At 42.0% G+C, this 15,774-nt stretch overlaps 1 protein-coding gene and 1 long non-coding RNA gene across 19 annotated transcripts in view; one reads left to right on the top strand and one right to left on the bottom strand.

Moving 5' to 3' along the window:
- Ttc6 (tetratricopeptide repeat domain 6) overlaps positions 1-15,774 on the bottom strand; it is a 191,208-nt gene that overhangs the window by 154,112 nt on the left and 21,322 nt on the right. For 15 of the 16 annotated variants that reach the window (XR_001780477.2, XR_001780479.2, XR_001780482.2 and 12 more), the window contains exon 2: positions 7,114-7,998. Coding sequence is in view for 9 of the 16 variants with exons in the window: in XM_017315184.2 (XP_017170673.1) it covers positions 7,114-7,983 (870 nt within the window). In the remaining 7 variants the exon portion in view is untranslated. Of the gene's footprint in view, positions 1-7,113; positions 7,999-15,774 lie in introns of those variants that run through there. The other variant, XM_030246911.1, reaches the window with a different exon arrangement.
- On the top strand, positions 7,955-12,542 carry Gm30518. Of its 3 annotated transcripts, none has more exons than XR_872779.3 (4): positions 7,955-8,036; positions 9,606-9,915; positions 11,160-11,248; positions 12,191-12,542. It is a non-coding gene; the product is annotated as a predicted gene, 30518 (long non-coding RNA). The 3 variants fall into 3 exon arrangements; XR_381627.4 differs by having other exon boundaries at positions 9,606-9,964; XR_872780.3 differs by having other exon boundaries at positions 9,606-9,964; positions 12,186-12,542.

Here is a 15,774-nt window from a genome sequence, read left to right as displayed (position 1 = left end):
TAAAAACTACAGCTGCCCAGCTTCAGGCTGTTCAGAGCTACAGGGTGGCTGACTTCAAGGGCAACCAAACACTGTACTTTTCAGTAATAAGAAAGTTTCTCATGTGTAGTAAGCTGATGTGTACCTTATCTGGGCTACTTAGTTGATTCAAACTGCTGTCAAGGCAGCCAGATTGTTCTTAGCCTTGTATCTACCTTATACTCTACGCCAATGTTTTCACTTGTATAAGCTTTCTTTTTTTTCCTCTGGTTTCACTTAGAGTAAATAAAAATCAGCACTTGAGGGTATCAACAGGATCAACTTGCTAAAGGCTTGAGAGCAGGTGTGGGGAGAGAAGGGGGGGGGGGGCTGAGGGATGAAGTGGCCAATTCGAAGGATGGAAGAAGGATGTCATGGAAACCCAGTACCAGCTAATTTAAATGCATACATTTAAAGGAAAGTAAGTAAACTTTCCATTTTCATTTTCCAGCTGGAAAACCTAAGACTAGACAAGAGAGCCATCTCCCTCCTCAGCAGCAGCCTTCTCAGGGAGCGGCCTTCTCAGTGAGCCTTCTCTCTGACCCTTCATAGACAGGATTTTGAAGCTTGTGTTGAAATTTCACCTGCTCCTCCAACCATTTGGGGGGAAATATGAACTGAGATTCTTCAGAAATTATCCCCTCCTCCCTCACCAACATTTAACACACTTGTAACCTTAAGTAACAGACCATACACTTTTGTAGTACACATTGCAAAAATAACTATAAGCTGGTCCCATCTTTCTAGAACCTCTTCTGCCATGTGACAAAAGAACAAAACCACCAACTCTTACATAGTGTACACCTTGGCTTTAAATATCTTCATTTTTGTTGAGTTTTGTTGTTGTTGCTGCTGTTGTTGTTGTTATGGGTTGTTTTGTTGTTTGTTTTTGCAAAGTGCTGTATAATTAAAAATGGAAGATATTTAATAATTAACACTAAGCTTTAAAAAGAAGCCTTCTATCAGTGATCTGCAGCCCCTCTAAGCAACACAGATTCTATTGCCATTCCTCCTAATTTCCCACCATAACTAGATGGTAAGATTTTATTGCTGACACACCATGTTTTGATTATAGGACATACAGAAATCAAACTAGAACTGATGTGTAAACTTCCTCCCTGCGGGATTGCTTTCTTGGTGACAAAGGGAGTTATACAGCTGCTGAGTAAGAAAACCCATCAATTTACCTACAGAGTGGTGCAACCCGTGCTATAATATCAACCTACCTGGTGAGATACGCCCACAGGTGCAGTGACTGTTACTGGGGTAACTAATTGTTTTCTGACCAGATTCAAAGCATGCTCCATGGGAGGTGATTCTTGCCTGGCTCTGTAAACCTGGTCAAAAGCCTAGATCTGGGGAGGTCAGATGCCCTAGTAGAGCAACCTACTACTGTTTTGCTAGAGGCACATGCCTTCTAATTATTGTGTTTAATACAGATTAGTAATGCTCTCAAACTTGGTGAGAGGTGCTTCCTTGTACAGTGGGTAGCAGGCAATGCAGGGATGCCTAATTTGTCAAAGTGCTGAGAATAAGTGTAGAATACCATCAGACTTTCAAAGATCTACAGCCAGTCCTTCTTAAACTATTACAGAGAGAGACAGAGACAGAGAAGGGGGGAGAAGGAGAGGGGGGAGAGGGAGAGAGATGGAAAGAGACAGACAGAGAGACAGAGAAACAGAAGTCACACTCTCAAACTCTTACTACAATGTCACTCTGATACCACAACCAGGTAACAACAAACTACAGGCCATACCCCTGATGAATAGACTTAAAATTTTCTAAAATACTTGCAAACAGAAATGCACATGTACATCAGAAAGATTACACACCATGACCAAGTTAGCATTATTCTAGCAGGGATGGTTCAACATATGTAAGTCAATAAATATAGCAAACCATAGAGATTTAAAGACAAAAATCCCATGCTCATTGTAATAAGGGCAGAAAGGGCCTTTGAAAAAGTCTAGCATGCCTTCCTGATAAACGTCCTTGAGAACGTAGGACTAGAGGGAGCATATATCAGCATAATAAAAATATACACGAAACACATAGCCATTATTGCCTCCTTGAAGCAGTAGCTCAAGCAACAAGAAAAGAGAAGGAAATGAAAGGGATTCAAATAAGGAAGAATTCAGACTGTCCCTATTAATAGACTGCACGAATCTATGCATTAGAGATCCAAAAAAGAAATCACTAGAAAACGTCAAGAAATGAGAAACAAATTCACCAATGTGCAAGGATACCATTCACAATAACCTCAAACTAAAACAAAGAAAAAGCTAGTTATGCACCAAACCTAACCAAGGACATAAAGGACCTCGGCAGCAAAAACTTTAAACTTCTGAAGAAAGAGATAAAGACACAAGAAGCTGGAGAGGCGTCCTATGCTCATTTGATAGAATTAGCATTGTTAAAATGACAATTTTAACAAAAGCTATTTACAAACTCAATGCAACTCCAAGAAAAAGCTCTATCTCATTCTTCACACCAATAGAAAACAAAAACAAAAACAAAAAAAAAAAAACTGTCTTAAAATTCAAAAAACCCAGATTGCCAGAACAATGCCCGGAGGGATTAAAATTCCAGATCTCAAGATGTATCACAGAGCCATCGTAATGAAAACAATATGGCGAGGGCATAAAAACAGACACGTGGAACAATGGGACAACACCAAGAGCCAAACATAAGCACAAATAACATCAGCTGCCTTATATTTGACAAGGACACCCAAAACATATGCTGGGGGGAGAAAGAAAGCATCTTTAACCAGTAAAACTGGGGAAACTGGATGTCCACATGCAGAAGATGAAATTAAACCTGTAGCTGTCCCCGTGCACTAAACTAACTCCAAATGAATTTAAACAACTAAACAAAAACCGTAAAACACTGGAACTGCTAGAAGGGGGGAAAGGCAAGTGCCCTACCTGATAGAGGTCTAGAAAAAGACCTCCTGAGTAAGGAAGGCTTCATTGGTCCAAGGATTAAGGCCAACAATTGATAGGTGGGGCCTCAGGAACCGAAGAAGCACCTGCACAGCTGAAGAAACAACTGACCAAGTAAAGATGAAGCCCGCAGATGGGAGAGAATGTTTACTATACATCTGACCAAGGACTAAGATCCAGAATATACTAAGAACTCAAAAAAAGCAAAGAATTTAAAAAGATGGAGAGGGGGAGAGAGAGAGTTGAGCAGAGAATTCTTAAGAGGAAAAAAAAAGTGCAATGAAATAGCTAAGAACCAAAAATCTTTTCATTGTCTCTAGCAATTAAGGAAATGCAAATGAAGACTTTTGAGATTCCACCTTACCCAAGTCAGAATGGCAAGGATCAATGGAACAGCTAACAGCACACACTGGAGCGGGTGCAGTGAAAAGCAGCCCTCATTCACAGTCGGTGGGATTGCGGACTGGTGCAGCCACTATGAAATCAGTGTGGACACTTCCTAAAACGCTAACAATCAATCTACCACACATGTGGCCCAGTTACACCACACCTAGGCATAAGCCCAAAGCACCCAACAGCCTACCCCACAGATACCAGCTCAGCTGTGTTCACTGTGTTTCCCCAGTAGCTAGGAAATGGAGACAACCTGCAGGCCCTACAGCTGAGAAGTGACGAAAATGTAGTACAGATTTAAATGTGGATATTATTCAGCTCGGAAGAAAAACAAAATCATGAACTTTTGCAGTTAATGAACGGAACTAGAAAAGACCATTTTGAGTGAAGTGATCCAGGCTCGGCAAGACAAAGGTCACGTGTTATCTCTTAACTGGAGGATCCTAGCTCCAAGTCTTCAAAGGTGAGTATAGAGCCTGTAGTAACTGCAGAAGCTAGGAAGGTAAAACAGGATCACTAGCAGTTGTCTTAGTCACTGCTCTATCTCTGTGAACAGACACCATGACCGAGGCAATGCTTATAAAAGAAAGCACTTAATTGGGGTGGCTTACAGGTTCAGAGGTTCAGTCCGTTATCATCAAGGCAGGGAGCATGGCAGCATGCAGGGAGGCATGGTGCTGGAGAAGGAGCTGGTGAGTTTTACTCCCAGATCCACAGGCAACAGGAAAGAGAAAGCCCCTGTGACTAGCTTGGGTGTCTTCAAAGCCCCCAGGGACATACTTCCTCCAACAAGGCCACACCCCTAACCCTTCTCAAGCAGTGCCACTCCCTGATGACTAAGCAGTCAAATATATGAGCCTATGGGGGCCATTCTTACTAAACCATCACACTAATAGGTGGGGGGGGGGGAGCAGTAGGCAATAGAGAGGGGAATAGCAAGGTACCAGCAATCAGAGCAGAGAAATGTAAGGGGCTCCTGAGGGAAGCAGGAGGGTGGTCAATACAGAAAAGGGGTTGGCAGGGGCAGTAAACTAACAATAAGGATGTCTGAAAATAGCAAGATATCATGCTATTAACTATTTGCCTTTGAAAAACCCTATCATGCACTTAACTTAGTATATGTGTGTGTGTGTGTGTGTGTGTGTGTGTGTGTGTGTGTGTATGTGTGTGTGTGTGTGTGTGTGTGTATGTACTTTTAACCAACTTTTCTCATTAAACAGCTGACATTGCTCCCTCTAAGAACTAACGGCCACATGACAAAAAAAAAAAAAAAAATATATATATATATATATATATATATATATATATATATATATATATATATCTCAGAAATGAGAAGCCCTCTTTTGAGGGCTGGGAGTTAAATTCTTATTCCTGAAGACAACCATGCCTGTTGGTTGAGAAATGGTTAAGAAGCTGGCCTGAATGCCCGCTCCCTGAGGACTACCTTTCATGGTACCAAAAGGCACAGCACAGGCTTCCAAAGGAGAAAGGCAACCTTCTGTCCTGTCCAGCTCTGATGCCTAGGAAGCAAGTCAAAAACCAACACAGCATAACTCTTGGTGTTGACTGGCACTTTTCCTCTTTGGTAGTGTACAAATATGATGCTCTAAGTTTCCCCCTCTACTTTTTTACTTCATCTGGGACTCGCACACTCGAGTATTTCTCTCTGTGATGCGTCCTCTTTGACTACACTGTCTCGTTTCCGGCTGTTCGATGATGTTCTTATCTGTGGGTCTCTAGTTGGATTCCCATATGGTTACAGCCGACACTGCAACTATTTTAATTATTTTACTTTTACTGGGATTATTTTATGGTTCATTTCATTGCATGGTTCATTTTATTGTATGAACCTTGGGCAGGGACAAATCGGGCATTTGGCTATTGCTGGGGGAGTCTCTGCCTCGTTTTCTTAATCAGTTCTTAAAAGAGGAATGCTAAGAGTCTTCAGTTATAATTTCAGACTTTCCTACTTTGTTTTTCTTCTTACATTTTAAAGCTCTCTTACTTAATACATATGCAGGCAGGATCCTTTGTCTTCTTGGCAGATTGATTTTTTTTTTAAGCTATACTAGTGATTTGAGAAACTTCGATGTCTACCTTCTCTGATAGTAATACAGACACTCCTGCTTTCTCTTGGTAAGTGAATGACGTATTTTCACCTTCATTTTTAACTACATATATGATCATTTCAGAGATCATTTCCTATTGACAATATAAGGTCAGGTCACATCAATTTCAATCCTTGTCTTTCAACTGACGTCTTTAGACCACACACACTTGGTAGTGCATTAAAGTTGAAGTCTCCTGTTTTAGTGCTTTATTGCCTTTATATATCATGTGTGTAAATATGTAGCTGTGTATTAGTACTTTTCTTGTTGCTGTGACAAAAAATAACCTGATGAAAACAACTTACGAGCAGAAAAGTTTATTTTGGCACCAGTTTGAAGGTCCACTCCATCACCTTCAAACAAGCGAGGGCTTCAAGCAAGGGCTTGAGGAAGCTGCTCACATCGTGTCAACAGTTAGGAAGTACAGAAGCCAGGCGTGTTCATCCAGCTTTCTCCTGTTTATACAGGCTAGGGCCCAAGCCTAGGGAATGGTGCCGCCACTTTAGGACGGCCTCAGCTAACCTAATGAAAACAATCCCTCACAGGCATGCTTGGAGACTAACTTAATCAAGATAATTCTTCACAGGCAGGCTTCCCCTCTCCTCCTTCATCTCACCTTCCTCCAGCATGTAGGACTCAAGTTCGTTCCCTTATTAATACTTTTGAGAGTACACCACAAAGAAAATACCTTGCGTGCGACTCTATAGCTTGCTTCCTATGAGGGACATACATTTAATAGTGTTCTGGACATAATTCTGACCCAACTTCTGGGGTAAGATGACTGGGGTTAAAATCCCAACTCTACCATTCATTAGTTCTGGCGGTGCAAATTCACGAGCTTCACTAAACCTTAAGGCTTCCCAGGGAACAACCGTTTCACATGGGAAAAAAATCTCACTTCTTTTCCTACACAAAGCAAATCTTCTATTGGTATCCACCTACCTGATGCCATTCTGGGCATCACCCTCAGGTGTCCAGAGACACATCCATGCGCCACACAACTATGCATACACATGAGAAATACAAAAAGACATTTGTGTAACGTGTCACTCTGCTTCACATACAATATGCACTTACAAGTGTCTAAACTTAGGAATGACTAAGAAAATGTTTTAAGAGAATAGAACCCACTAAAAAAATTATATTATGGAGTTCGTGTAAGTTAAATGTAATAGTGATGATGGTTTTCTTGGCCTGTAAATTTATTATTCTGTAAATCATGAAAATTAGGCTAAGCTCAAAAAAAAAGGAGTGAAATTCTTCCTCATCATGCCATTCTGATCTTTCAGTACTAAGTAGTGACAGTCGTTGAAAGGGAAGACCACTAGTAGTATGCTGCTCGTCAACAAACCTTCTTTGAATCCATTTTTTTAAAATAACCTCTCCATTTCTCTGACGTTAAAAGCAATGTACAATCAATCAATTAAGGAAAAATCCAAATGTTGAAAATTCAAGTAAGATGCAAAGAACTTCCATAACACCTTAGAACACGTCTCATCATATAGACTGAAATATGCACAATGAAATGTTACGTGCATACATGTATGCATGCATACATACACTGAATGCATACACATATGTGTGTTTCATGTATGCATAACCTCCTACAGTTCGTACACCCAGAAGCACTAGTGTAGTTCACCTACTTCCATTGCGATGTCGTAGTTCTGGCCCAGGATGCTCTGAATAAGCTCCTTGATGGTCTGGTCTGAGGCCTGCTGGGCTTCGGACTGCAGAGAGGCGATGATCTCCTCGATGTTCTTGGGCAAGTAGCGTATCCCCAGCAGAGGCGCGGTTCCCTGGCTCGCGGAGCTCCCCTCGCGCCGGGATCTGGATGAGGGCTTGTGGTGCCATCGCACGAGATCGCGCTGGAAGTGGGTACGAATCCGCAGCCTGCGCAACCGCGCGCTGTCGTCAATATCGCTGCTCAGGCTGGACAAGGAGCTGGCGAGTCTGTACCGGGTGTGGGTTACGTCGAGCACGGGCGATTCTTGCGCGCGGCCCTTGGACACGCGTGTGGTCACCGGCGCCCCCCGGCCCTTCTCGCGCAACCTCTTCCGGCGCGAGCGCGGCCGCAGGAGGATCACCGGTCGGGTGGTGCCAACCTGCGGGGCGATGGCCGGCGCCTCCTTGTAGGGAGGATGCCGCCGGAACGCGGAGCTCCGCATGTAGAAGTCCCGCGGACTGAACCGCTGGGGCTTCCCGGGGCTGCCTCGCGCGCTGTGCGGCGCCCCCTGCAGGTCGGCCGCGGCGGGGCGCTCCCCGCTCTGCGCCCCAGACGACGGCTTGGCAGCCCAGGACACGTGCCCCTTCTTCTCCCCACTGCCGCCTGCTGTGCCCGGGCGTTCTTCCTTCTCCTGGTCTTCATAACGTGCCTTCAAAGTCGGCCTGGCGGCCAGTCTCTGCCTGAGTTGCTCATAATCCTTCTTGGTTTTCTGGCGAATCTTCTCAAGCTCTTTGAACATGTATGATTCCTCTCTGGCTGTCAGTCCGAAGTGCTTTGGGATGGTGGACATCTTGACAAACTGGACCTGTAAAATACGCACACACACACACACCCGAAAAAAAAGTATGTATTAAAACATATATTTAACAAAACTTAGGGCAATAAAATTACAGTTCTGCGAAGTGTCTCTGTATAGAACGTATTGTGTTCAAGTAAATTTCCGTCTAGGGCCTGTCCCATGATCCTCTATAAACCAGTAGGTTGCCATCCCTCTATGTATCGACACCCTCTGGGAGCAAAAGAGCCTTTCTTACGGGTCGTCTGAGACCATAAGAAAATACTAATATTTACTTTACTATTTATAACAATAGCAAAATTACAATTATAAAGTAGCAAGGAGAAAAATGTTAAGGATGGGTCCCCACAACATGAGGATCTGTATTAAAAGGTGGCAGCATTAAGAAGGCTGAGAACCGCTTTTCTAAACAAGCAAATTGTTTTTTCAGTGATAATTCCTAAGCCCCTTATGATCTATTTTAACACTGCTTTAGACTGCAATGTTGTGCCCCACTTCCAACCAAGCAGGGCTCCCAGAAGTCTACGTAGGCACAGAAAACCTAAGATAGTGGGGATAATAGAGAATAAAGATCTCCAACTGTACCTCCATGCCCCGTAGCTGGCTGGGACTGGGACAGCAAGTTTCTCAAAAATATAAAATTAATACGGACAAGTTTAAATTGGAACCTTTACACATACAAATTTCTCTTGGGAGAAAAGTGAGGAGTCTGGTAACATACGGATCAAGTCTCTGCACTTTGTCTATAGCTGCTGTTACCCCTTGCTTCTCCACACAGTACAGGGTGTCTCCCCACCCCACCCTCCAACACACACACACACACTCATCCAGCCATTCTGCTCACTACTCCAAGGGTCACCTGAACTTGGTATATCAAAGGAAGGGAGAGAGGAAGCCTGCCTCTAGACAGAGGCAGTGGCTTTAACTCACAAAGCTGTGGATGCTAGATGTTTGTACTTAATCTGTGAGCTACTGGGAACCACTTGAAATTTTTTAAGAAAGAAAAAAAAATGTGGCTTGAAAAAGTTAGTACTTGGGGGTGACATTATTCCCAGGGAAAGAGGGACCAAGCAGCTCAGTAGCTTTAGGCTGAGACCTATAATTGCTAATCAAGCAGAAAGAAAACAGACATAGATAGCATGGTAAGAATGATAGCACCTTGTCAACAATTCCAAATAGGTAGGATCTGGGTGCGGGGTGTAATCCTGCATTCCCAGGCCTCAGGGAGGTTGAGGCAGGAGAAGCAAGACAATTCTGAGACAAAGCTGACTTACATACCGAGTCAAGGCTACACAGCAATATCCTGCCTAGAAAATTAAAAAGAAAAAAAAAACCTAATATAAAATTTAAATATCAAAAAAGTAAATGGGAGCAACGAAAAGTTCATTCAAAAAAAACCTGATACTTTTATAGACTAGGAAGGTAGCTCAGTGGGAAGTGACTTGCCAAACATGAGCATGAACCTGGACCTTGCGTCACTTCTCTGGAGTTTGGCCGTACTCAAGATGCATAATAAAATGTGTTATCCACCCAAATGTACATTTCCACGTGGCTAATGAGGTAACTTTCATGTAGTTATTTACTATAATTTTTAAATGCCAATTTCTGTTTTTCAGCGGCCCTTGTGTGGTGCCCACAGTCCTAAGTGAATATGGGGATCCTGAAGGCACTGAGATCCTTACTGAACCCTAGGAGGAACTGCTGTGGAAGACCCCTGAGAGACTTACCTGTGGATGCTGGAAGGAGGGAGAGAGCAAGGGAGCCAGAAAACAGAGTACATGTGGCTCCCCAAGAGCCAAGAGCAGGAGTTAAAGGCACAGAACTAAACCTATGAAAATAACTGACAGAAAAGAATGGATGGGGGCACCCAGGAGGCAGTGACGAGACAGTGGGGAGAGAGCCTCTGAACACCACTGGATTCTGCAGGTTTGACTATTCAGCTAGAGAACATATGTACTAAGGAACCACTTAGAATGTAAGTGTTCTCCAAAGGACTTGAATGTAAAAATGCATAGATATGGCAAATGCGCGCAGTTAAAACATAATGGTGAGTTTTCATAGTAGTTCAGAGAGTAACACCATATGAATTTTTTTTTTAATTCAAAGACATAAAAGTTTGAATAGGTAGCTACTGTTCCGTGGTGACAAAGCAACTGCTTTAATTATATCAGGTAGTTTCAAGATACCAAACTGACTTCATGTTGCACACACATGCACAAAATCTAACAATGGTATTTCAAATGTTTTCATTTGTTTGATAAATGAATAGGACTACTAAACACTATGAGAGAAGAAAAGGGGGGTGGTACACCTGCCCTTTTCACGGGACAGGGGGGTGCCAGGAGAATTGAGACTTGCACAGACTCCTCAGAACTCAAACACTGCTGATAGAATCAGTAGGTACACTGAGAAAGAATATTTTGAGATGATATGAAATATACTATTAAAGGCAGAATTTGATTAATGATAGAAGAAAGGAAAACCCATTCAATTAATCATGCCAGGGCCATTGGTTGGCTACTTGGGAAAGAATTGTGCCTTGATTTACCAAAAGTAAGTCAAGATCTACTTAAGATATGTAATAATTAAATATTAAGCATTTATTTGCTTACCACTATCTGTATTGATTAGACTCATATCAATATTAAAAAAACAGTTGTTTTCCTAATAGAAGTCATTTACTGTCTAGCTTAGAAAATATGAAAAAATGGCCCCGTTTATCCATTCCTGAAACACACCCTGCTGATTCCTAAACTGAGGATCTTTGTGAAGGGACAGAGCTCTTGTCTGGGAACAATGAAGCTTTCTTTCTGCACCAATAGACAGTGGTCCTACAGACAGTTCAATTCTGTGTACACCAGAGGTTCATATTACAAAGTGAAAATTAAAAGGTGTGGTGACTGGCGCATATCTTTGATCCCGGTTCCTGGGAGGCAGAGGCAGGCACATCTCTGTTGAATTTTAGGCCAGCCTGCTCTACATAATGAGACTTTGTCTCAAGGGGGGGGGGGGGGAGAGGTGGGCAGGGAGTAGAAGAGAATAATAAAATCTATCTGTTGTCTGTTGCCTAACCCATGACATCTGAGCACTAGAAGTGGCTTCTAGTGACTTTAAGGAAGTTTCCTCCTTTTAAACACCTCACAGTCCTTCTGCCCTCATTGTTTGCACAGGTGACAATTTGCTCAGAGGGTGACCAGCTGCAAGTAGCTGAGAATCATTAAGTGGCAGGAGGCACAGAGGAGAGCTGCTGTGACACCTGGTGAGAGACTGGCTTCACACTCCCAGCACTTCCCTCTTCTCATTTCCTGTTCTGGGTGCCCTTCCCAACTTCTGGGCCCTCAGTTTGTTCCTGAAATTTAAACAAACTTCCCTTGTTTAACACTTCTATGCACATCCCCTTGAAAGGTGAACAGAATTTTTTTTTCTTTTTATAATGGCAATAAATAAATAAATAGGAATTAGGACTTACAGATTAGAGGACAGGAGCTTCTAGTCTGGCGCTCCAGTTGGGTACTATCCTAAAGCTTATTGGATTATCAGGGTGTGTTGCCTGTTTCTCCCCATCCACTCCTAACACCACCAAATAAGGAAATCACTTTTTAAAGATTCAGCCTCCAGGGAAATTAGAATACTTTCTCTTTGTCCGTGGGCAATTTACAAAGACAGGATGGTTCTAGTTTGGAGACTCTCAAAGAAAAGTAGTACAGTTGTCCGTCCCCAAGTAAGAGATGAAGGAAGGGGTTGAATTTTCTGCTCACAATCCATGCTAGCCAAGTCTACTACTGCAGCTCGAGGTGTCACAGAGTGTGCTGCGAATCTCTGGAAAGCAAGCGATGACCTCATTCTTTCCAGATTTGGAAGTGCAGCCTTTTTCCTGTCTCTCGTCCTGCACCTTCAACGCAGTCTGCATCAGAGGGACCAATATCTAGCCTTTGCCCCTTTCCTGCCAGGCCAGGTGAGGTATCAGGAAGAAAATCTGGCCAGAACTCGTTAGACTTTCTCTCTCTCGATGCAACAAGGCTCACAGAGTGCTTCCTGTGGTGAACTCTGTACTTTGACTCAAGCAAATCCTGGTTTATAGGATTATTTTCATGTCTCCTATTGGGACAGAAAAGCCAAACTGTGCTCCAATCCATGGCGGGGGTGAGGGGGTTGTGGTAATGGCTTTTGTTTTTGTTTTTTTTTCCCCCTTTGAGAAAAGCTCTTGCAATACAGCCCTGAGACGCCTGGACCCTGCTGTGTATACAGGCTGGCCTTCGGGTGATCTTCCTGCCTTGGCTTGCCAAGCGCTGGGGTTACAGGTGTGTGATCCCACATTCAAGACTCTGCTCCAGACTCTAAGTGAAGCAGAACCACACCAAGCACTCCCTAGATGACCTGGGCCCATGCTGTGCGGAAACCCTGAAGCCCAAGGAGAGGATCCCTGCCTGTCGCCCCCCCCCCAATTTATTTCCTAAATTCATGTCACTGCCAACTTCTAATGGACTTCTCCTAAAGTTCCATCAGAAATGCCTAAGCCCATGGACAGCTTATCTCAGTTGGCAAAAATTCCATCTCCAACAAGAAAAATAAAAATTCTTTGAAAACAATGTTGCTTTTGTAAACTCAGTGGTAACGAGAAGACCTATTTGTGCTTTGATCAGAATTTCCTTGAAGATATAAAAGAATATATTCTAACATATGAATAATTCTGAGAATGAGACAATAACTTTTTTCTTCTTTCTACATTTTCCATAATATTTGAAGCCTTGATGAAGACAGAACCAACTCTTAAAATCAAACTTAGAACACATCTTTGCACGTGCATACACACACACAAGGGTACACACACACACCATACATGAGAGCAGTGAGGTGGTTCAGCAGCCACCAAGACTTAAATACCCCAGAACCCAGTGTTAGGCAAGAATGGACCCATGCAAGTTGTTGTCTTACTTCTATATTTGCACTGTGGTACACTCATGCCCCTTCTCGAATGAATGAATAAATGTAGTAATCTTTTAAAAACATGTCTCGATGAAGCATAGTACTTTGTATATAATCTAAAATTTTAATGAAAATGAAGGGATAATTCCTTAGTCGAAAAAAAAACATAATAATAATTTTATGTAGTATTCAGTCTCTAAATATTTGTGTGTTCCCTGGGGTTAGTCTTGCTATTTATTGATTTATCCTTTAATTTGTTATTGTATGATAAGATAAGGAAATTACCACAATTTTTGTATTTGTAAAGGCAATTGGTAGCCAATAATTTGACTAATTTTAGAGAAGGCTCTAAGCACAGCTAAGAATGTATGTTCCCTAGCAGAAGTGGGATACTCTGTATGTGGCATGTCTATTTAGTTTTGGTGTTTCCTTACTGATTTTCAGTGTGGAAGTTCTATCTAGATGTGAGAGTAGAGTGTGCTGAGATCCCTCAGTTATTATTACATCAGGACAAATGTGGTCTTTTATGTTTTTCACTGTGTGCTTTGTGAAGCCAGGGTGCCTAAGATTCAGTGCATACATATTTACAATGGATCTATTCTCTGGATGATCTGTCCCTTTATTAATATGTAGTGGCCTTCCATGTCTCATCCAGCTGGCTTTGGTTTGAAGTCCGCTTTATCAGGTATCAGAATGGCTCGTCTATCTTGTTTGCAGGTTCCATCTGCTTGATGGGTTTACTTCCAACTCTGACCCTCATAGTTTGGATGTCTTTCCTAGTTTTGTGATTTTCTTGGTGACAAAACATAGTTGGATCTTTTTTATCCAGTCAGCTAGCCTATATGCCTATAGTTGGTGAATTAAGACCATTTATATTTTAGGTTGTTATTGATAATGTTGTGTGCTTTCTGATGATTTTGTTGATCATTTCCCTGGTCCACATGTCTACTAGGAGACTCTCTCTCTCTCTCTCTCCTCTCTCTCTCTCTCTCTCTCTCTCTCTCTCTCTCTCTCTCTCTCTCTCTCTCTCTCTCTCTCTCTCTCTCTCTCTCTCCCCTGCTGATATAGGACTTTTGCAGATTTGTGGCATTGGAGATGACTGATTCTTTCCTAGTTCTCTGTTGATCTCTTCCCTTAAAGAAATGCATTCTTTCCTCTTATGCTGGCTAGTTTTATGTTAAGATCAGGCTGTAAGCATGCAAGCCTGTAGAGTATTCTCTTAATTAGTGATTGATGGAAAGGGGACCAAACCATTGTAGGTGGTGATATCCCTGGGCTGGTAGTCCTGGATTCTATAAGAAAACAGACTGAGAAACCATGAGGAGCAAGCCAATAAACAGTACTTCTCATGGCTTCTGCATCAGCTCCTGCCTCCAAGTGCCTTCTCTGCTTGAGTTCCTATCCTGATTTTCTTTGCTGATGAACTGTGATATGGAAGCATAAATTCCTCCCAACCTGCTTTTTGATCATGGTGTTTCATCACAGTAATAGTAACTCTAACTAAGACACCTGTATTCTGTGGATGAAAACTTTTTTTTCTTTATTCTGTGTGTAGTGTTCCTTTAATAATTTTCTGCAGTAACTTACTGTTGCATTAACTTGTGTTTGTCTTCAAATATCGTATTTACCCATAAATTTCTCCATTAAAGTAACCTTTCTAGGTATCTTGGTTGACAGTTATTAACTTTCAGGACTTGAAATACACCACTTCCATTTCAAGACTGTGTTACCGGATATTGGGACGGTGACACCTGCTTGCTTCCTCATTCCATTTGCTTGAAACACATCTTTTGATGTAAGGTCGAATCTGCCTTGCCTGGTGAGGCTCATTTCCTGGAGGCACAAATAGAGTCGTTCTGTCTTTTAAAGCAATCTGCAACTCCATGTCTTTTAAGGGGAGAATGGACATCACTGATATTCAGAGTTGTTTTTGAAAGATGTATATTATGTTTCTTGTCATTTTGTTGATGTGTAGCAGTTAGTATTTTTATTTCCATCACTTGCTTACCTGCAGTTCAAACACAGTTTGTTCTTTACTGTAGTATCATAGACACAAGTGCTTACCTGTGTTTCAGAATGAAGGTTTCTTTCACATACTTTCTATACAGCTAGCTTAAGGGTCATGAATTATTTTACTTTTAGAATTTTACTTTAGAATTTTTTAAATTATTATTCCTTAAATTATGACTGTTGTGTTGGGTATAGTAAGCTATGTTGGCTGTTTTCTTTCTGAGCTTGAAAAACCAAGGTTTCTGATGAGAAATCTCTTATGAATATGATTGCTCCCCTGCCTCATACTTTATATATGACTTGGTATTTCTCACTTGCAAGTTTGGGTATATTTTCCTTGTTCTGTATATTTATTATCTTAATTTTAGTATTATGTGGGAAGGCTCTTTTCTGGTCTTATCTATTATTTTTTCTACATGTTGCCTGAATAGACATCTCTTCTCTTCGTCTAGATCTGGGCAATGTTCTGCTATTACTTTTTATTGAAAATGTCTTCTAAGCTTTTAACAAGAAATTGTTGTTCTACTAAGTCAGTATACTATGTAGCAATTTCATCCAAATTGTTATGTTCCCTCTTGGAAGGAAGGAAAGACGTTCGTAAGACTTAGAAAGAAAACAGAAGCTTACAGGTCTCAGATCTGATGGAACTTGAAAGATCCCAAGGCTCCTGCCATCTGTGATACGAGTAGTAACACCTGCTAGAGAAGGACCCTTCCAATGCCAGTGCATTGCACAGGGAGCCTCAGGGATGCAACTTTCATGGGTCATTGCCCATGCAGAGTAGGCATCTCGGTGACTCAACTGCCCTCGAGTCATCAGTTTTCCCATAAGTGACCCTGGCAAACTCAC

This window comes from Mus musculus, chromosome 12, assembly GCF_000001635.26.
Source record: "Mus musculus strain C57BL/6J chromosome 12, GRCm38.p6 C57BL/6J".
Taxonomy (NCBI): domain Eukaryota; kingdom Metazoa; phylum Chordata; class Mammalia; order Rodentia; family Muridae; genus Mus; species Mus musculus.
The sequence above is the reverse complement of the archived record's forward strand: the minus strand, read 5'-3'. Positions and strand labels throughout refer to the sequence as shown.